Here is a 23,860-nt window from a genome sequence, read left to right on the forward strand (position 1 = left end):
CGATGATTTCAGACTATTCTGCAGAGCTGAAAAAAGAAAAAGACAGGAGAAATAGGAATTAAAGAAGACATGTCCCAATGCTCTGCCCTACAGAGGATGAAGCTGAAGATGCCTCCCAACCACCTCCATGCTCCCCCACAGTTCAGGTGAGAGAGAGGAGATAAAAGAGCTTTCTAGCCACTTGGCTACCTCACTGACAACTTCTGGGCTAGTATGAGAGCATGTGTGGTAGTACATGAACATACGTGAACTTCATGAAGGTCGAGGCACTCCCAGTATCAGTACGGACTGGGTGATGAATGGATTAAGGTCATCCCTGCAGAGAAGGACTTGGGGATGCTGCTGGATGAAAAATTGGATATGAGCCGGCAATGTGCACTTGCAACCCAGAAAGCCAGTCAAATCCTGGGCTGCATAAAAAGAAGTGTGGCCAGCAGGTCAAGAAGGGTGATTCTGCCCCTCTACTCAGCTCTCATGGGACCCCACCTGGAGTACTGCATCCAGGTCTGGGGCCCCCAGCACAAGAGACATAGGCCTGTTAGTCCAGGTCCAGAGGAGGGCCAGGAGAATGATCAGAGGGCTGGGACACCTGTCCTACAAAGAAAGGCTGAGAGAATTGGGGTTGTTCAGCCTAAAGAAAGGAAGACTCCAGGGAGACCTTATTGCAGCCTTTCAATATATACAAAGGAGGCTTATAAGAGAGATGGAGAGACTTTTTACCAGGGCCTGTTGTGACAGGACAAGGAGGAACAGTTTTAAACTGAAAGAGGGTAGATATAGGTTGGATATAAGGAAGACATTCTTTATGTTAAAGGTGGTGAGGCACTGGAACAGGTTGCCCAGAGAAGTCATGGATGCCCATTGGATGCATCATTGGAAGTGTTGATGGCAGGGGGATGAGACTAGATGATCTTCAAAGGTTCCTTCCAAAGCAAACCATTCTGTAATTCCATCAGCAGTACCAGGGCCCTGAGTACACCAAGAGGCTGCTGCTGCCATGACCATACTCTTCTAGAACCTCTCCCTGCCTAGACATCTACCACTCATTGTGCCAGGAGATAACATTTATTCCCTGAGCTTATTGTCAGGGTTCAGCAAAAGAGGACAGCTGTGAAGGAGAAGGCAAGCTGCGAGCTAGTGGTTACAGAAGGCAGGACAGCAACCTCATGAGCAAGGTGCACAGTCCCACAGCACCTAATGAAGAAGAGCAGAGCTGGGTTGGTCAACCATCCAGTGACAGATGTCCACTGAGGAGGCGGGTCCAAAGTCAAGCTCAGATACCGAGTCAATAAGATAATGTCTTATTGCACAGCATACCCACAACACACCTAGGGCTGGACGTGCAGCTTAAATACATCTGCAGCACCAATGGGTGGAGGCAGCATGGCTGGAGAACTTGTATGAGGCTGGTTGGGGCAATCAGAACTTGTTGGCATGCTCAGGGCCTGCGATGTGGTGTGTTGCCACATACAGAGCTTGCAGAATTCCCCTGTCACTCCAATGGCCTTGTCTGCAGGCTTGAAATGTGGGAAATAAATGAGTTCTTCCCTGAGGACACTCTTGGCTCCAAGCTTAACAGGCAGTTCAGACATAGACAAGATGTGCTTTACTAGGCTGAGAGACATATAGGCATGGAGTAAAATGTTCAGCACCACCTGAGTGAATTAGGAACGCAAACACTGTTTTCCAAGACCCTGGAGGGCACACTTCTGAAAATATTTTGACATGTGAATATGTGACAGGTCATTTGTGGTGGCTTTCAGGAGAAAAATATCATCCTCATTGGTAAAGCAATCACCTTCTTCCCTTCACCATGCTTTGAATCAAAATCTTGTGGGCTATCACCTGCACATCTATTCCCCAGTTGCTTGAAAGAATGACCCTCACATGGGTTCCCTAGAAAAGTCACCAGACTGAGACAACACAAATTGCTGATGGGTCTGGATGTAGGGGACATGAGGATGCAGGCTCACACATGTGCTCAGAACCAGCCTTGCTCATTCATCAACATTTGCATGCCTCAAAAAATCCTCTTACTAAGTTCCAGAAAGGGGTAAGAGTAAACCTCAGTAGTATAGGAGAAAAGCATGAAAGCCTCACCAAAACTCTTTTACAGAAGGTGTGGGTCTTTCTAATGCCATTGCCATTTATATTATTTTCTGACACCAGTTACTCTCAGGGTTATTCAATCATTGTTGTGCCAAAAGTTCCATAATAAATGCAAAGATTTAATTACTAAAACACAGTGTAAAACGCTTCTGTTCATGAGCAAACTTAGTAGAGATGTGTGATGCTCAGCTCTGGAAACAAGAAGGTCTCATTCTGCTTTCATGAGACTGGAATAGGAGCAATGGATTTTGCTATACCACAACTGGCTAGGCATATTATTGAAGTTATCTACGGGATAGGAACATGACCTAAATTATAGTGTGGCTCACCGGTACTGCTGTAGCTAAGTTTGTGTCAGCAGTTCTATGCAAAACCAGCTTTTCCACTTAAAAATGATTACTCTGCTAAAACTTGGAATCAGATCTTATTTCTGGAATATATCTGTTTCTTTTTTGAAAATTAAAAATAATCCATGTAACTTCTTCAAAACTTCAGTGTAAAGCAAGTGTGACATATGCACCCTCACACACATGCAAACACATAAATTTTGAGAAATTGGTGAAAACAATGAAATTATGATTTGATAAAATTCAAATGGATCAGCTAATTTCAGCAGATCTTAGGACCTGAATGTCTATTTTCTTATTGATAGCCCAGGTTATATTTCAGAGTCTAAAGCTGCATCTGTATTATTAAGTGAAATCATGCAATTTTCCAGCTCTGGAACAACTAGCATGACTTTGCCCCATCTCTACTCTAAGGCTATCTTACCCCATGAAACAAGGTGGCTTCATTTAAACTCTCTGTTGACAGTGGTAAGTCCCATACCATGGCTAGGAATTGTTCAGTTCAGGCTAGAATCATGGAAAAGCCCATTCTAACCTAATACTATAAAAAATGACTTGCCAGTGCCAGGGCCTCTATGTGATTTACTAGTGTAGGTAGAGACTAAAGAGGAGGTAAGTCATCCATTTGGTTATATACAATAATTTTCAGTGTGGTGACATTAATATTTTGCATTGATCTACCCAAACATTGACAATGCTATTTCCTGCTTGCCATCTGAATGCTTTCCTATTTTTGATTCTCAGTCAGTTTTAATTCTCTCTTCATCCCGTCATGGAGAAGTCTATCTCTGTCTTTCTGTATCTTTGAATAGCTGATAACATGGAGTTCTGATCTGACTGAGAGTTTGGAGGAATTACGATATTTGCTTGCAATGTTTGACTTTCCATACCTACAATCCAAAAGAAATTACAACACAACATTTGAAGAGAGAAGGAAAGAAATTGCCTCTAGGTTAGCTTCATATTGCTGTTTAAAAAAGGTGAAGCATCTTTGAAAATGTTATTCTGTTTTGTAGTGTAATGTATCCATATAGGCAAAAGTATCTTGAAATATTAAGAAATCATGAAAAAGAATATTGGGAAGCTAAAGGGATAGATGTTGATTCCAGTTTTTGGTCCAAATCAGTTTGCCATTTAACAAACAGATGTGTATAAATATACAGATACATAATTATCCAAATACAATTGCTAAGTGCTCACCAAAGTCCAAAAAATACACGTAAAGAAAAAAGAGTCAGGCTAAGTAGACAGAGGTCTAAAATCTATGGGAGGTGAACAAGACTACTTGGAAAGTGGTATATTCTTCTTAATCAACACAGGATGAGGGAAATGTTGTGGCAGCTTGTTCCTCCTTGGATTGGGTGGAGAGCAAGTTAGATCTTAAGCACTCTTGTTTCAATTCAAAATAAGCCTATGAAAGCTTGTGATGCAAAATCTCTTAAATTGTTTCTGTCCTTTCCAATGTCTGTAACTTATAAATTATATACGAAATCTATTGAAAATCTTTGCTTGACCAAAACAAAACAAAACAAAACTGTTCAGTGAGGATTGAGGTGATGATCTAATGGAAACAGAGGACTGTTTTCTAAATTTTAATTTGACCTTCAAAAAATTCCTTATTTTGACTCTTTTATTATTATGTTTTTTAGAAGTGGTAAGAAAATGGAAAATACCTGTAGAGGAATCAGTCGTGACTGTCTCCAAGTTTGCACATCTCATTTTGCTTGGCTCTATTTCTGTGACATTTCTTTGCAGACATTGTGCTGAATACTCAACTAAGAGAAGTCTACAGAGAAAACTGTTGGAGAAAATACTGTTCAGACAGTTTGCACAAAGTGAGGCTATTACCTCACATAGGAGATCTCCTGGACTGGAGCTTCAAGGGCACAACCCAAGTGCCAAAACATAAGTATCTTATATCATTCTAGATTGCTTACATGTGTCTGGACACTATTTCAGGACAGGACAGGTTTCCTCAAGATCCCGAGACACAGCAGCCAGCCACATTTAGATGAGCTGGACAGTCCAGGCAATGTCAGACAGCAGTAGATGCCTTTACATCACAGCTGACAGAAACCCCTTGACAACAGGCAACTAACTGCCTGAATGCAGATGCCTTATTATTAGGCACCGTGGAGTACTGAGTCATCAACTGCCACTCAAAAGGGGGACAGTTCTTTAAGTCCTTTCTCATAACCTATATAGATGAGCTGGATACCATAGAGCATCTCAAATGATACTAGATGCCTACATTTAGGTAACTGAATACTGTTATGGTGTCTGTTTTAGAGAGTTAAATCACTCCCTAGGCTCCAGAACTCTATTTACTGGATCCCCACTGATCATGAGGGGTGCTTGGACTCCTAACACACATGTAGACACCTATGCTTGCTGTCTCACAGGACGAAAGTGTGAGATACAGCATCTGAGACCATTTATAAAAAAGACAGTCTGTATCTCACAGAGCAGTGGAAGTAACCTTGATTAGATATAACACTAAGTAACTTACGAAATAAATAGCTTTTCTAATGGAAAATTTTATTTTGTGAGATGTTGCTAGCAGTGCCCGGTAGCCAATAATAAAGCATTTGTAGCATTTCTCAACACTACACAATTTTAAGACAAAAGGTATTGCATACAACATGAGGTAAATCCGCTCTGGACCTCCTTATGATTAATAAAGACAAGTTAATCACTGGATTGGAATCTGGTGGTTGCTGAAGCTGACCATTTAATACGGTCAAAAGCATATTTCCAGCCAGTATTTCAGAGGAGCTCAACGTTCACAAACAGGAAAAAGATGAGTAAATTTGTCTGGGAGGAAAAAATTAGAAGAAAAATAAGAATATGTATACTTAAAAATAATTTAAGAAATTGTCCTCAAATACCTTTCCTCCCCTGATTTTGCAACCAAAAAAGGCCAATTTCTGACATAGGATTGTTTCTTTCTGTAGAAAAGTGGAATGCTATTCGACGTGAAAAAAAACCTATGAGACATGAAGAATGAGGAAATATGAAATATATTTAATAGTGTCTCTGTACATATTAGTAATAATACAAAGATGAAACTTAGTTGCACTGAAGATATCAGTGACAGATCCACAGATAGCATGGCTGAAGATATTTGGAGGAAGGTGAAGTATATGATGAGGTAAATAAATTCTAGTAATGTCATAGAAACACAAATAAACATACCCATAAAACAATGCATATAAATTAAATAGGTAAAAAAAGAATTAGTAAACATTGTTTCTCTGCATTTGAAAAGGAGTAGACTGATGTACTTTCATCAGACTGATGTGATTTTATCATATGAGGATCATCATATTCTTTCTACAGGGAAAAAACTAAAGCATATTTGTTAGAGATAAATATTTTTAAATTGCATTGTCATAACAATTTGTACCTAAATGTCTTAGGAAACCATCTAAGAGATCTTTGGTTCATTTACAATCCATTTTCATGGGCCTGGGAATACCAGAACACCAGTGCATTGTTGGTGTTCATGGACTACAAATAGGTAGATCCTATATCTCAAGGCTATTAACCTGCCGTAAGTCCCAGGAAAAATAATGAAAAATCTGATACAGCATTCAGTTGGTAATGAATTAAGTGACAACTAATGCTAGAATAGATACTAATAAGTAACTAATGATATAATAGATATCATCTAGCAAGCCTTTACTTGTTCATGAGGTTGTAAACTTGGTGGATAACAGGGTCTTCTGTAGTAGCAGTAGATTTTTCCAAGGTGTTTAATTTTAAAAATGACAATGAGCGGTACTTTAAAAAAAATGCACATTAAGTAGCTCTGAAACTGTCCCATCTTCATGACAAAGACAATTTATCACCATGTGGGTACGCTCCAGTTGAGGGTTGCATCAACTGGCAGAAGCCAAAATGCTATGTGCACGTTCTGCACACTGTGCTCAAAGCGAAGGGGTATGTGGCTGCACACCAGACTGCTACTTTCTGCATAGAATCATAGAATGTCTCGAGTCGGAAGGGACACATAAGGATCATTGAGTCCAACTCCCTGCTCCTCGCATGACTACGTAAACCTCAACCATATAGCACCATACTGCTGTACTACTTTGGGTAAAGAGTTGCAGTTATAGGAACTCACTGGAAAACAGTGTCTCATGGAGGAGAAGCACGATGCAGTAAACCAGCTTTGCAGGAGCAGCAGTGCCCACTCCCACTGGGGTCTCGTAGAGCAGACTGTCCCAGCAGATGCATGCACAAACAGGAGCAGCCAACTCCCCAGGACCTCACCCTCCACCCTGCAAGCCAGAAGCTACTGTTCCTGTACCAGCTGGCAACCCTGTTGAGTTCATAAACCCGAAGTTTCCTGGTGTTTGTGCTTCAAGGAGAAACAGAAGATGACTAACGGACTGAGTGGGGATTGCCCTGGGTCTGTGCTAATTGAGCAGACCCTGGGAACCAGCCCTCTACTTCTGGGCGCTGCCTGCAAGTACACATAAGCAGACACAAGGATGAACGCAGCAATAAATAAGCCTTATCCAACTGGCAGTCTAAATGATATCAGCTGCTTCCTCAAGATGCATCCCTCTGCCCACAGATGGGAAAGTGCTGAGTGCCCACCATAACCTGCCAGATCCTGAAACCAGCCTGGGCAAAAATCAACAGATTTTTGCATCAAACTAGAAGACTGCCAAACTTTTCATGTCTTAGTCGTGTTGCCTGGAGCATATGTAAGCAAAGGTGTTTTGTTGAACTCAGTACAGCACGAACGGGATGAAGTTTAATGGTTTATGTTATACAGCAGGTCTGGGTAGATGATGTAAGATCCCTTCTGACCTTAAACAGCAGTGATCTGAGCGCAGACAGACATTGCTAATGTTCGGATTAGGGGAAGATGTTTAGCACCCAATGATTTCAAAGAAGGCCTATGTTGATACAGCATTAGTATATACAAACAACAGGCAGTGAGCTAGCCAAGTTTGCCAAGTCCACCTCTTTCTTTTCCTATAAATTATCTGTAGTGTTTAAAATGTAAAGCTGCTAGTATAATTTTTACCTGTAACCACAACTTTCCCACAAGTTCAACAACTCCTTGAGATCCTCTTACGTTCTTTACATTAGGAATCATTTGAACTGGTTCATGTATCAGGGCCGCCTGGCTTACTTTCTTTTACACACAGACCTGCACATTTTAAATGCTAAAACACAAAGAACAGTGCATTTGTTTAGGAATCTGTTTAAAAAAAACCCATCTTGCTTTCATCTGTGCAGTTCTTACCGTAAAAGAGGTTTGACCAAGCTTTGAATCAAAGCAGAGGAATTTTACCATTGACAATTTGAATTCATTTAAGTGCAGTCTAGTACAAAAACAGTCTGAAAAGCAATGGAGAGGAGGCTAATAGCACTAGAATATAGACGCTGTCAAGTTTGAAGCAAAACAGTGAGCAATTTTTCAAAACGACAAAAACAAAGATCCATGCTCAACTAAAATATCTGTTGTGGTCTGCTAATAGATTGTACCACTATTACCATTTTTGTAAATTTCCAAAGCCGTTATTTCCTTTTTAGGAGAAAGAAAAAACAGGATTTGGATCACCACAAATTTTGTAATGCTTATAGTATGTGCTCTAACACTTTCCATTTAACATGTAAGTGCAGTGTAGAGGCTGAACAAATAAAATCTCAATTTGGAGGAATGGAAGTTTTCAGATGAAAAAATAATAAGCACCTACAGCCTTCAGAATCTGGAACTGAATTGTTTTTAGTGGAACTCACTTGATATGAGTCAGCCTTAAGCAATATTTTCAAAGTACTGCAGGACTTCACAGAAACATTTATCTAATTATTACTGGAGATGCAAGGCAAAGTTGTATTTTCATTTATTCTCTCTATATAGGCTAACAGGCTATATATTCACTATTTAGAGATATGGAAAACATCATAAATAAACACTACACTACCTCTTAATTAAGTGGCTTGCTGTATGGTGCCCATGGAATCACCTTTCCCCTTCATGGAAATTTTTACCTTCTGCTGCAGATAGCCAATTCAAATGAACTAGCCTTCATTTCATCTTGAGAGTAATATTTAACTTAAATCATATGTGATCAGTGCGAAAACTCACTAACCATTTTATGTGGCAGCGTGAAAAGATCCACAAGCACTTTGTCTGGGGCTACGTGCTTCTGTGACCCAGATATCCTACAGTTTTAGGCACCCAAATCTCTTGGTTCTTTGGGTACAATTCTGTGTACCAGTTGTACACACAGGTTTAAGACTAAACGGAAGCTGTTGGTTTAGACAATATCTATTAAGTTTTAGTAACTTGAGTCTTTTGGGAAAAAGGGGATTAAAAGCAAACAGATTAGGAGGAGTTCCCATTTATGCAGAAGTGTGTAGAGGTTATAAAGAGGATAGCTGTACAGCAGAGAAAAGGTAGAAAAGATATCACTAATGAATGAAGAGGGAAAATAGTGGCACTGTAACTCAACAATATTTGAAAACTAGATCTCACCCACTACGAAGTGTTATACTTGCAGTGACCTCTGCTTTGAGATTCTTTCTCTGCAGCCTACCAGAATTCTTGGCCATCTTCATCCATGAAAATATGAATTAACAAGAAAGGAGATTTGAATTAAATAAAAGGAGCATTTCTATTCATGTATCACAAACTGAGGAAAACTAGATGAGAATAGGGTTTGACCATATTTCCCAATAAAGAAAGATGAATAAATAAGAAATCAGACAGAAAATTAAATTTGGAGAAAAAAAATAAATTAAGAGTGCAGTTGAAATATCAAAATACCCTGACATTATCAGATACGAAGCATATTCATAACTAATTTTCAACGTGGATGTTATAAGTGAATGTATACATTGGTTTGTGTATTCCTTGGAAATAAGCTAAACTATATTCACGTGCCATTCAATGACTTCTGAGAACTACCAAAGAAACGCCCAAAAAACCCCACAAAATAGGGCCAGAAAGAAGAAATGACCCACCCACTTTCCAACCCTTTGCTGCATAAGCATCCGTATCTCCATTTGCTGGGCTTTAGCCCCTACCTGCTCTCCCGAACAGAGGTTTATGGGGTGGGTGCTTCATGAGGCACAACAGTAAGATTAGGAAAGCATGCAAAACGATGCTGAAGGGAAAAAATTAAATAACAGCGTGGGGAGATGGCAAAAATCTTATTAAAGAAAAGGGAAAACCTATTGGTTTATATCTTATCCTTGGAAGGCACGTGATTCTTCATCTTGACTGTGCAATTTACATAGCTAATTTAAAACAGTCAGCAAGACAGGAACTACATGAATGGAAAAATCTCAGCTGAACTTTAAATGACCCATTTTTTTACCATATGTTAATTGGAAAATATCATCACGTTTGTTCAATAAGATTTTTCTACAAGTTGCGAAGATATGCACGCTTTGCATTTCTGTTAATAGAATGAGCAAAAAGATGTATACTGGACCTACAGAAATCAATGTAGTAAACAACTGGTGCATAAATATAACTGTGCCAAAAACATGTCAAGCCCATGCTACCTTGTTTTTGCAGCCAATGTTCAATTCTATTTGTACTGCAAATGTAAAACTATGTCTATTACTGAAAGATCAAAATATGTATTAGTTTATTATAATACTGAACTTGTCCTTCAAAACAAATCTTTAATCTGAGAAACCCCAACTAGTGTCTTTCCCATGAATTTTAAAATCCTCCTTACAAACATTATGCTCCATTGCTCAGCTTGCTACACCTTATTTCACAGAGCAAACCGCAGTATTGCCTTACAGGGCATCTCTTTCTGTGTTCAAAATCCTTTCTTTATACCGGTTGATCTCTTGCTGAATCCTCCTGCTTGTTGCCTCATTTGCAGTTAAGGCTACAGTTTAGGTTTTCCTTGGCCAGCTGAAACTAATGAAGTAATTTTCGGATAAGTATCATACTGTGCATGAGAAACTCCATCTGGTCTCCGTTTGTCCACAGGAAGAACAACAGCAGCTTTGTCCACTTCTGCGTTTCTAGTTCTGATACACATCTTCACCTACTTAGCTTAATTCACTATCATCACCGCACTGCTTCCCATGCACTTCTTTGCATCATTCAAATAGTAATGTAGTTATGGTCTGTCATCAGCGCCTCTTTCCTAACATGTAAATGGTTTTTCCATGCCAGGGGGACAGGAATGATGTCAGAACATCAAAAGAGTAACATTTACTCCCTACGGGCTGCACTGGCACTTGGCACTCTGTCTTGAGCAAATTTGTTTGCTAATTGTGTGATTGTGGAAGCACAGAGGTCTGTAGTCGTTTGGCGTCTCTCCTGTTCTCAGTGAAGGGCACTGAATTATGTCAGGACTTTCCCTGCACCCAGTAACCTGCAAAGGCCTGGAGGCCTGGATGCATCAGCAGCAGATTTTGGGGAAAGCTCACACCCAGGCTCCTCTTATTCAAGAAGCTGCTAGGGTTCTCCAGCGCAGCCACATCCTGTACCATGACTTTTCATAAAGATAACCAGTTGACAACAGACAAAAAACTTGATCTGTACCCACAACAATTACAGTTAAATACAGTTAAACACACAAGACACTTTAAAAGAGCTTGTTCGTGCTTCCTATATGCACATTTCACATTTGTCCCCATCCAACGTTACAAGAAAGAACTTGCGTCCCATAAAAAGGGAAGGCATCTACTATTTAGAGATAAGGGAAGGTTCTTATGGAAACATTAAGACCCACTTTAAACAGTTACTGTCTCAGTGCATTATTTTTTGGCATTGCCTGGTGAAAATAACATCTCATCCAAGCCTTAAGATGCATTCTTGAACTACATCCATGGAATAAGAAACAGACAACGTAAAGCTGAGTAGTTCCAGATTCTGAAAAGCAGGAGAAAGCTGTAAGTGCAAAAATGAACAAATGTATAAAGTGAGTTTACAGTAACTGCTGAAAAACCATTCCTGGGATGTGTTTTTATTAAATAAACATGCATTCAATCACCAAAGAAAATCTCCAGACCAAATAAATTCCAATGCTTTGCAGAAGACCCTTTGAACTCGGTATTCAATGTTGTGGAAAGGGTTATAATTCAAAGATAATCCTGCATCTTTGGTTCTGATCCTTAAGCTAAAACTTTTATTGAGGATATTTTACTGCGGACATAAGATAGTTAAAGAAAAAGGCAGAAAATGAATGAGTCACTTGGCTGAAGAAGCACAGCAGCATTGAGGTCTGAGTGCTATTTGTTAGCTCATGCCTAGCAGTATAAAATAAGTTGGAAAACAAAAGTCTGTTTGTAATTTGTTTTACAATCTAAAATGTTTTCCCTCTAAAATAAAAAAAAAATAAAATCCTTGTATAAGGCTATGGCTAGTGGTCTAAACTTTCTCAGGTTTGTGAAACATTGATCATTCTCCCATCCCACAGGAATAACAGATGGGTTGTCCTTGCACAAAATATGGTATCCACCTGCACTTCATTACAGAGCTGCATTTTTGTACATGCCACACCACAAGATCACCATGATGACATAGCAGCTTCAGAGAACAGCGTGACTAGGGCTTTTTTTTTTTTTTTGCCTTTTTTTTTTTTCTCTTGTAACACAGAGGATCTGGCAGACTTTTACCTCCTGACACTGTTTACAGCATATATTGGTCGATACAGTCCCTTATTGCATCTGCTCTGGGAATTAAGGAAAGCAGCTTCAAGGCAGTAAGGTAAGTGCTGCTGCATGTTTTAACTGTAATGTTCAGCTATTTAAATGTAGCTGTAATGGGAACGTGAAAACATGTCAGGATAAGTTTGCCAATTTGTAAATTGAACACAAATCAACAGTTGCTTAGTGGATTCGCTTTCTCAGTTTCCTTAAAACAACCTCACATATTTTGTGCATCAGTATTGCACTTTTTTAACGTCTGTTTTGTTCTATTTCAAAAGAAGAGTTGATCTACAGTACAAAGAAATTTTTAAGAGTACTCACTGCATACTTATTCATTCATAATCTATTAGTAAGAGCTCCACAGATTCCATTTGTTAAATCATTTTACTTCTTTTTCCAAAAAGATAAGGTAACCTAATATTTAAATAATTAATCAAGAAAGCAATGAAAGGAAAATTATAGGCATTTTGAAATATTTAGTTAATTTTAAAGCACATTTTAAATATAGTAGTGAAACTTTTAAAAATTAAATCTTTTGCACACTGTGTAAAATGTTATGCTGCAGAATTAAGGTATATTTAGTTTAAGGCTGATTGAAGATAAACTTATATTTATTTTGTTTCACAACAACTTTAGAATGAAGATAGTATAGACTATCTCCAAAAAAATTTGAGTAGTTTGTCTACTCTACTGTAGTAACCATTTTTCCAAAATCATGGCTTTGCCATTTAGTACATTTTGGCAAGTTGCCTGAGCAACTTCACAAATATTTTCAGAGGTATTTTACAACAGAACTGATTAGAACAAACACAGGCAATTAGTTCAAACGTGCTTATGTTATAAGATAAACATCTAAGAACGTATTCTGATTTTATCTTTTGGATTCATACAGTTCAGTGCAACAAACAAGCATGATCTATTTACCTTTTACACTTCTGACAGAGAAACATTTAGATATGTGAATGAGAAAGCCATGAATAAAACAACTATATGACATATGTACTTTACTGTTTCATTTTCTGTCACACACATGCTCATATGTCCTTGCACTACAGAATTGTCATCTACATTTTAAAATGTTGTTGGTAAAATAATTCAAAACCTTTGCAATCTGACTTTTTAAATTACTTCCAGGGTTCTGCAGAGCAGTTAAAATTTGTGTACTATTTAAAAGAACTGACAGCCTGTGATATCAATAGTAAAATTTAGCATTACAAATAAAATTTGAAACTACAATAACAATAGAATTTGAATTTAAAATAGGATGTTTATGTAAGTTTATCAGTAAGACTATAAAATAATGCGAATCTATAAAAATGTCCCTGTAAGGCCAAAGAATGTAGTCCAATAAGACACTCTGGCTTATACTTTGAATATAGAAGCAGTTAGTCCTCCATCCTTAACGTTTAGTACCTAAATAGGACCAGATTTTGAGCTGAATTGTGTCACTGTAGTGTCTTTGCTTTCAGAGGAGCTGTACTTATTTATACCAGCAGGGGACTGAAGGTTGAATTTGCATGTTCTCATGCACTAATGAAGAACAAAGACAGTTACATTGATAACTCATATTTCAATGACTGCTCTATCCTATGGCTTGTAATTAGCTAAATGTGATGGGACCAACACCATGGAAAAGATATGCAATCATCCTCGTTATTCAGGGGACAGCAGCTTAGTATCTAGCAGAGGGACTTTGTGGCTGATTGGCTGGAGATAACACATGGACATTTTTTAAAAAATCTTCATCCTGTACTGCAAGAGATCAATAGGCCTTGCCTAGAGGTATCTTAGTTGAGATTATTAGCGGACTAGAATGTGATGTGGCTTTTATCTAGTTAATAAAAGCAATGAAATTTAGAATTAGGCAAGACTTTCTAGCTATGGCCCTGCATTTTAACGCTATGTACTAATCAATGTCGATAGCGAGACTAACTTTGCTGGAAGATTGCCCAGACCTGAGATGAATGTCTGGAGTTCTGTTTATAGGCTTCATGTACTTTCTGAAATTACCTGGCAACAAGAAGGTTCTAAGGATTTTCTGAATTGTCTCACTCTCTGAACAGTAGTTGAGTACACTAAGCCTTGTCCTTTACTGGTGAAAATCAACGTAAGGTCACTGACTCCAGTGATGCTAGACCAACTTTTCCAACACAACATCTATCTCAGTAGAAAGAAATAAAGCAAGATACTATGTTCACAGATTACTTGTGGAGTACCTGATGAGAAAGGTATGCCATTAAAAAGTAAGGTGAGACCACTCATATTGGATCACAGCAAAACATCCCCAAGGATACTGAACGTCCTTTTACTCTATGTGAACTGAAAGACCAACTATGTGAAACCACTGCTTTATTGTTCTGTTGATTTAGAATGGTCATACAATGTAAACAACACATTTATTGTTACACACAGAATTTGCAAGGACATTTGCACTATCTGAAATTCGGTCTTTTGAGATCGACTGTAGATCCATATTAGATAGAGTATACTCGTGCACACATATGCGGTGCTGGTTGTTTGACATGTCCAGGAGAATATGGTATATATTTCTATTAGTTTATTCTTTAGGTGAATATGATACTTAGTGGATAAAGCTTTACTGGACGTGATCCATGAGAAAAAGATATTACAAACTACAAGCATCTTAACAACACACTATACAGCAGATCATTACCCTCAATTTGTAACTTTTCTGGCTTTTTCAAACTTAAGTCAAATTGCCACATGTTGTTTAGATATAAGGCAATTCAGTATATTAGGAATGCTCGTCAGAATTTAAATGGCAGAACTGCCTCTGAAGATGGCCTTCAGCAAAACTGAAAACTTCTGTGCCAAGTTTAAAAAACCTGGACTTTATCATCGTTCTCGTGACTTAATGAATGAATGCAGGAAGGTAAAAAGAATGTTTTACTTAGAACAGCAGAATGGCCTACAATTTTGAATTGCAAAGACAATATAACAAGACACTGTAAATTTATAGTAGTAACAATGCAATACTCACAAACTAATGTATTTTATCTGAATTTATAGCTTTAAACAGGAAGCCTATATTAAATAGTTTTGACTTATAACATTTATGTGGTAAAATTTCAAATATTGCTGAAAGAGAGAAAAAGAAGTTATAACTTTTTTGTTCCCTTTCACCATACAGGGACAAGACACATTGCAAAGATGACTTTAAACTCCTTACCCATCTTCCTGTTATTGATTAGTGGCATTTTTTGCCAATATGAATATGGTCCTGCAGATGATTATGGTTATGATCCTTTTGGGCCATCCTCAGCAGTCTGTGCCCCAGAATGTAATTGCCCTTTAAGCTACCCTACTGCCATGTATTGTGACAATCTTAAACTGAAAACCATTCCGATCGTACCAAGTGGAATAAAATACCTTTACCTTCGAAACAATATGATTGAGGGCATTGAAGAGAACACGTTTGATAATGTAACAGACCTACAGTGGCTGATTCTAGATCACAACCATTTGGAAAATTCAAAAATTAAGGGAAGAGTCTTCTCTAAACTAAAGCATCTGAAGAAACTTCACATTAACTACAACAATTTGACTGAAGCTGTTGGACCACTCCCCAAAACTCTGGATGACCTGCAATTAAGTCATAACAAGATCACAAAAGTCAATCCCAGTGCACTTGAGGGGCTGGTGAATCTGACCGTCATTCACCTCCAGAACAACCACCTGAAAGCAGATTCTATTTCTGGGGCCTTTAAAGGCCTGAATTCACTTTTGTATCTTGACTTAAGCTTTAATCGACTTACAAAGCTACCGACAGGCCTGCCTCACTCCTTACTCATGCTGTATTTTGATAATAACCAGATCTCCAATGTTCCTGATGAGTATTTCCAAGGTTTTAAAGCCCTGCAATACTTACGTTTATCCCACAATAAATTAACAGATTCTGGAATACCAGGCAATGTCTTCAATATCACATCACTGGTTGAGTTGGATCTGTCTTTCAATCAGCTGAAGAGCATTCCAACAGTCAGTGAGAACCTCGAAAACTTCTACCTCCAAGTCAACAAAATTAACAGTGAGTAAAATTTGCATATTTTTAGCATTATTTACCACAGTCTGGACACTCATGGCCAATGCAAGTATCTGAAAGGTTAGATCAATCAGTCTGAAGAAATGGTACTGGTTAGACAGTTAGTACACTGACATTTCTCTGACTCTTGTCCACATTAATGCTAAAAGACAGACATTTATTTGATAGCTACAAATTAACATTAAAGACAGAAGTTTCTGTTTTCATACTAATGTGGGTACTATTGGCCTAATTCTCATCTCATGTAAATTGGAGTAACTCCATTGAAGCCAATGGAGTTGATTTAGACAATTGAGGAAAAAACACTGGGAAAAGTTTAATCAGTGTGGCACATAAGCCAGCAAAAAAAGACAGACATCAGCTGAGGATCTGACTATGGTACGTGTAACCTTTCAGAAGGCTGGTAGTGAAAGTGCTGGAGGGAGGGAGGAAGAGAGGGAGAAGACTTCAAATTCATAAGGTCAGGCACAAGGCACAGTGAAAAGGATACAGCAAAGTAGCTGCTTTTTTCTCATTCCTCCCTTCTCTCATGCAAAATCCCTCCAAACCCATCATGAAATCCAAAGAGCTGCCCCTGTTGTTTCTTCTTTTCATTTCCATTTCCCATATCACATGATCAGGTGGCAAGCTTGTCTCCATTCAAGCATGATTTGAAAAAATGTTCTTTCTGAAGTCAATAAATGTCACACCTTGGATGAGATCATGGAGGTTTCTACTGAGACAGGGCTTTTACGAGGCTGTCCTAATCCTGGGGTGGGAAGGAAGTGCTGGAGAGCTGTAGAGGCCCCACCACCATGTGAGAAGCTCTCCAGCTGCACCTCTGTCAGCAGTGGTCCCTGAGGGAGAGGCAGATCTGTCAAACATAACAGTGTTTCTGCAGGAGGACTTATATCATCTTGCTAGCTGTCATAAATTAAACCATAAAACCCTCTCTTCTGTTCGCCTGCTTGTAACCAGCAGGGGTTTAGGTTATCAGTGTTAGCTATTCCATACATAGCTAACCCCGTACAGACATAGCCTTTAAAGCCAAATATTTGAAAAAATTTAAAGCTGATTTTACCAGGCAGAGGGCAACACCTTTTGAAATGTTTTGTATTTACTATGCTTTACGTTTTCCTCAACGCTATGATTTTTTTTTCCTATTACATCTCAGTTCCTTGTTTTGATGATGGAAAATAATGAGTTAATGCTTCCTACCTGAGGCATCGCATAGAGCGACCTGTAGAACTTTATCAGATACTCTCCCTCTCCTAAAAGAGCTAACAATGATGATGTTTAACTTCTCATGAGATATACAAGGCAAGTTTCCTTGCTTAGAATGGTTGTTCTGAGCCTTCTGCAGGATACCCAGGTATCAAGTCTGCTTTCCATTCACATTTCCAAGGACTTCTGAGCAATTGTGATGGCAATTTAATTTTGTGATGAAAGCTGTATTTCCAGGGTACTGGTTAGCAGCAGAGGAGGATTGTGTGAGGAGTGAGTGTGCACCGGCTACTGCTGCACTGTCACTGCTACCCTATGGACTGATGCAAGAGAACTCTGATTTACTGGTTTTTGCTTAACCATAAAACCTAGAAGACTTTACTTACAAATTTTCTCAGCTATCTAATTTCACAGGCATAATATTGTGTTCCCTAGGATGCTAATTGACAACATGGGATAAAATTTAGTTAGCAATAAGAATTTCAGTTTAATGAAGTACCAGCTACAGGCTGATCAAAGTCTTTGCAGTTCACTGTTCATTACACCTAACCTACAGATGTGAGCACTTACAAAAACTGAGTTGATTGACCTTTGAATATTTGAGCTGCAAACAAATGACCAGTTTCTTTTTTTTTTAATAAAATATTGTAATTTACCAGAGATTTGTACAAGGATGACTGTAAACAGGGCCAGTTTCCCTTCCATACCACGGCCTGTGGTACACATGTACTGTGACAGGAAGGCTTCTATATTAGGGCTAATGATAATTTGTCCTAAAGTGTACAAAAGGTATAATCTTTCAGTTTATGCTTACATAGCTTAAAGTTTTCACTTATACTGAAACCTAACAAATATATGTCTCCAGAGTTCCTCATTTGCTACTGTCTCCCCTTTTCTTAGGTAACTTTAGGCTATCAATTATTTTTCAATTTAATTTATCAATTAATTATTATATTTGTCTAAGGAAGAGTAATCTGGTTCCAACCCTTTTGATATTACCAGAAAGAAAGAAAATGTTTCTCTAAATTATTGTCCATGAGTTTCATCCTGGGCTTGCTACAGTCCCTATGCATTGCCACACATATAAAAATTACTTGTTTGCCAAATATCCTTATTTGAGTGGCTTTGAGCTTTTTGAACAAGAGTAGATGAATACAAACATGAAAAAAAAAAAAATGTAGCAGAATTGGCTTCACTTCAGTATGTTCTCTCTTCATCTGTGATAAATTGAAACACATCCATTCTATTGAATGTAAGTTAGGTATCAGCTGTACGCTCAATCTACTGTACTTGGTGTACTTGGATCCAACTTGTGCTAGTTGGATCACCAAGCTAGCATAGGGCCATGGAAGGTTTATAAAAGCCTTTGTTTTCTCCGTACCTCAAACCTAATCTGTAACTTCTAAATTGAAGCTTCTTTTTCTAATATCTCTTATTATTTGTAATTTAAGGGTAGAATTTTCTACTTAATAACAACAGTGGTTTGCTGCCATACTTTAAGATGCCATTAATATTACATATATATATATTTCTTTCACGGTCTCCTCAAGGCAAAAAAAAAAAACCCTCTGCAGGATGAAAAAAGTACAGGAATCAAAGAGGTTCAGTGATACAAGAAGAGGGTCTGAAGGCAGACTTCTCCTTATTTCATTTGTACTTGTAAAGGATTAAGGAGAGAGTTGTCGTTTCCACATGAAACCCCAGAAACAAGATACTATGTGAATAGAGTATAAAAAGGGGAATGTGAAAATGTTCCAGAGGACAGTTAAGGGGCCACATATTCTGCTCCAGTCCATCAGCTGGCTCAGTACCTGTGCCATACTTGTACTTATTCTAAACAGAGTTAGATGGGGAGGTGCTCTATGGTCTTTTGTCTGGCTCACTCCACCAATCCCAAAAGCCCTTTTTTACAATGGTCTGTGCAGAAATGACTCAGATATGATTACTATGGGACCACAGACCAGCAAGGTTGACTATGGGACTTCAGATCTCATTAGGATTGCCCACTATATTGCAGGCCTGAACAAGGAGTCTTTGCACAGTTAATCTTCCTCTCAGCTAAAGGCTGCTTACACTCCTGATGTGCAAGGGATATACTCTCACCTAGCCTATAGTAAAAAAAATAATTCTATCTGAAAAATAAGTGTTTCTTATGAGAGAGAGAGGAGGAGAGGAGAGGAGAGGTCATGCCTGCTCTTGCTTTATTTTTTTTTTTTCCCCCAGATATTTCAAATACTTGGGCAGTTTGTTAGAATATCAGACTTTGTTATGTCGACAGACACTTTGAGTAAGAAAATAATTGTGCAGATGAAAATTGAATTTTTATCCAATCCTTCTTATTCTCTCAGTGTCTGATTATTGCAGGAATTCTGTGTTAGGAAAATATGAATGCCACGCTAATGGCAAAATTCTAGGTACACTGCCTCTGATCCTGAATATTATAAATTCAGGCAGACATCTTCACACCTGCAACACTAATAAGTGTAATAAGGGAGGAAGTAAGGTACTGACATATTTCATGCAACAGTGCTCTAGTCTCACTGATTGCAGTTCCCATACAGATCATATAGGTAACAGAAGATCAAGTGCATTTGCAAGACCCACTTATCTTATTTTCTGCTAGTGGAGACTTCCTTTAGAAAATAAACACTTTTAACATGCTTCTAACAACTGACAATTAGATTAAGCATATAAAAAGTTAATACCCAAATGCAAACAGTGTACGCCAAATATTGGAGCCAAATCCCACTGAAGTCGATAACGCAGTTTCTTTGATTTCTGAGGACTAGATTTGCATCTATTTCCAAAGTGGTTCCAGTCTCATAGATAGTCAGCACAGCTGAGTATCTTGGTTACACAGATAAATTTTGTAGTTTAAATACATGAAGTTTATATCCTTTGAGTAGTTAAACATCTACACAACTTGTATGAGCATACCTTGTTTTGCAGCCAAATGTTAGTATTTATTCTCAAAAGTAACAATAAGGAAAAAGAAAATAAGTAAATTTAGAAAGTTTTTAAATGTTGGACTTCAACAAAAATACACTTACCATGTCATTCCTGAATGACAAGAAAACAAAACACAAAAAAATCTATATTAGAATTTGTGCTTATTTTAATCTTTATAAATTATACCCAAACTATTTGCAGAAAACTGGACCTAAACAGTTAATGATATAAGCTGTAGGCCAAGCAATTGAGTTCAAAGTCTCAGGAACTTATGTTTTTATTCAGCAAAATTCCACACAGATCTAATCCTATAAACATCTTTCAGATTATATGATCCTAGCTTACAAAAATCATCAGTTCACTTCAGATGAGACATTCTGAATCAGAATAGTATCAGAATTGGTCTGCAGGCTTAAAATTATGCTATATTGCAATAGGAACTGCCCAATAAATGTGCCATTAAGGGTGTATTTTGTCTCTCATCCTTCCAAAAGAAGGTGGTACAATATACAAATTCTAGGAAACTGGCTTGACTTGCTTTAATCAAATTGGTGATCAAGATCTAACATTTGAAATACATTTCTCTAATCCCTACTCAAAACAACTTATTTAGTGGAAGATACATAAATCTTCATCCATTCTTCAACATCATATCTCTGCATCCAAAAAAATTACCTAGGCTCTCATGCTTTAAAGACCTGCCTGTACAATGGGTGTTCATTTATACTTAGTTTACATAAGTCATGTTTCATCAATGACAGCAGATTATTGTAATGTCAGTTCTGAAAGAATCCAATTGAAGTTAAAGTGGAGATATGAAACATACTTCCTCCGCTGCCTTTAGTACTACAACATGATGTAGGTCATCACATTTTCTTAGATGAATTAAATAGCCATGCAGAAAATATATATAAATTGGTGTTTTCAAAAGTCCATGAATGACTTATGATTGCTAGTTAAAATGGCATCTGATTTTGAGAACACTACCTTGCTTTCTCAGAAATTATGGGAGCTAGTCCTTTGCTACATAAAAGCAACTGAAGATATGAAATTTGTCCCCATACTGGTGACTGGGTTTGTTGAAGGAGTCCCTTTAAAATATTTTCCGTATGAATTCAGTTGATGTCAATGGCCCATAGAAGAACAAGCCTCTCAGACCGCTTCTTTAGTAGTGCTGGAGTTTTTCAACAGACTCATCCTCTCTCTGACTCCAAGGAAACACAGGCGAGAATGAAGGACTATCTTTGCAGAAATACATGATGTAGTATGCAGGGACATCAGATTTATTCACATACAACCTCACTTGAGGATAGATGCATGACAAAGGTCTATAATATGTATATGTGTGTGCTTATGCATACCGAGCACAGAATTTCTCTGCTTAGTGTAATTTCCAGCTTACAGTTAATACTGCTTATAAGACACAAGACAGAGTTTCCATTCAAGACCTGTCTGGTATTATGTGAACCAAATCATACTTCAACTGAATATATAAATTACAATAATTATGAACATTTTTATAATTATTTTTTTTTACATTTATATTCACCTTCTAAACCTGTTGTTCTGGAAAGGTTCAACCATGCAATTTATATGTAAATCTCCTCCCTAAGCCCCGCCCCAAATTTCATTTTGAAACTAGTAAACCAAAATGGCATATCCAAAATAATACTTGACACAGACACCTTTTGGACTGCTTATTGTTAAGGGTAAGGTCATGTAATGGTTTCAATTTCTCCAGACACTTCCTTCAATATCTTATGTAGCATGGTTTTACCCTTCCATCATAATGTACCCCGCATGACTGTTTCCCACATCTACATCGTCAGTTCTAATGGAGATTCATTTTTTCCTTTTTTCAAAATGCCAGATTAGACCTCTATATAGAATCTGAAGTCTTAAAAATGAATGGGTACTGGGAGCACATAGGACTTGAAAAGCTCAGTCCTGAAATTCTGAACCTCTCACAACTAATGGAAAGAACATCTTCTAACACAAGCCCCTCAAGTTCCAGTAACCTCCTGGGAAATTACATCAGTGGACATGCAAAATATTGAAAAATGGTAGAATAAATTTAAGGTCACCATTTCCAAATAAAATTCTTAAATAACAGAAAAATAATGAGTTTGTCCTATTTGTCCTATTTTATTCATGCTTTCCCTCATTCATGTTCCCTTTGTTTCAGAGTTCCCATTGAGCAGCTTCTGTAAGGTTGTTGGGCCAACGACCTACTCCAAGATCACTCATTTGCGCCTGGATGGAAACAATCTCACTCGGGCTGACCTGCCACAGGAGATGTACAACTGCCTTCGGGTGGCTGCTGAGATTTCACTGGAGTGAGATACATGGGAGCATCCAGTTCCCTTATAGCGGCAGTACCTACAGGAATTACATCATGATAGCTCTTTAAAATTAGGATACGCCTTCAAAAAAGTGTCAATCTGCATATTATCCATTCTGTTTGTTAATATTTAGCATGGACTTGGCAACCTTAAGGAAACGTGCATATTTTTACAAATGGTTGTATTTAGAAAGCACAAGATTAACCAAATGTGGTTCAAAATATGCCTTCATTTGGGTAGGTAAGTTGATGAAAAGCATTCACCTTCATAGAAATCTATGTCCATGCATGCAATACATGCCAGCTGGTACCAGACTTACATGAAAGTCAGGTGGGTTTCATCAGCGTGCTGAGCAGTATGGGCTAGCCTGTGTAAATACAAGATTCCTCTCCAACCAATCCAACTTTCTTAATTATTCATGCCTTTTTCATATTGTTATCAATTGCAAAGGAAAAAAATGATATAAAAATCTAAGAACAATTTAAGATATATTAAAATATGTTTTTAGAGCCCATGACATTATTAAATTAATGGAATATGTGAAAGATAACAGGGAAACAAACATTTTTCAGGTTAAAAAGTTGTTTACTCTTCTTTTTGTCATACTTTCATTTAAACTTTCATGGTAAGATTTTTATCCATTGCTGGTATAATTTTTATTTCAAAATAAGTCATATATACAAGTATTTTAATTCAATTACTTGCATGCTACTTTTAACCAGATTGTAGAAAATAAAACATAGCAAATAGTATTTTTGTGTCCATATCATTGTCAACTATGTTTCAGTCTTCTATAAATGAAAAAAAAAACCCTTCAGGTTAAGACAAGATAATCTAAGCTATTATATTATTATTAAAATTTATTGTAAGGTTAAATAAACTGTTTTCTCTACTTTCAAGTTTCAATATGTTTGTAAACATATAATTTAACATACCCCACTGCATTTGTGTTTGCCATTATATCAATGTCTTATGGCGTTTGCAGTATGGGAGCCACAGTACTATGAAATAGTGCAAATTAATTTCTCAGCGTTGTCAAAAGAACAATTAAATCTCTCCGAAGCCACAGGCAATGAGTAAAATGCAGCCCTAGCTACTCATGGTAGAGAGATGGTAGTATATTCTATCCGGGAATGAATAGTTCAAATATTGTCAGCATCCTGGAACACACAGTGAAATAAATGTGTTAGTAACTGAGAGCT

At 37.7% G+C, this 23,860-nt stretch overlaps 1 protein-coding gene across 1 annotated transcript; it reads left to right on the top strand.

Annotated features, from left to right (window-relative positions):
- The first annotated feature begins 11,835 nt into the window (after positions 1-11,835).
- On the top strand, positions 11,836-23,550 carry LUM (lumican). Its single transcript, XM_009882603.1, has 3 exons — positions 11,836-12,159; positions 15,253-16,149; positions 22,502-23,550. The coding sequence occupies exons 2-3, from the start codon at positions 15,273-15,275 to the stop codon at positions 22,654-22,656; spliced, it is 1,032 nt and encodes a 343-aa protein (XP_009880905.1). The 5' UTR covers positions 11,836-12,159; positions 15,253-15,272; the 3' UTR covers positions 22,657-23,550.
- The last annotated feature ends 310 nt before the right edge of the window (positions 23,551-23,860 follow it).

This window comes from Charadrius vociferus, unplaced genomic scaffold (assembly GCF_000708025.1).
Source record: "Charadrius vociferus isolate BGI_N301 unplaced genomic scaffold, ASM70802v2 scaffold72, whole genome shotgun sequence".
In the NCBI taxonomy this organism is placed as follows: Eukaryota; Metazoa; Chordata; class Aves; order Charadriiformes; family Charadriidae; genus Charadrius; species Charadrius vociferus.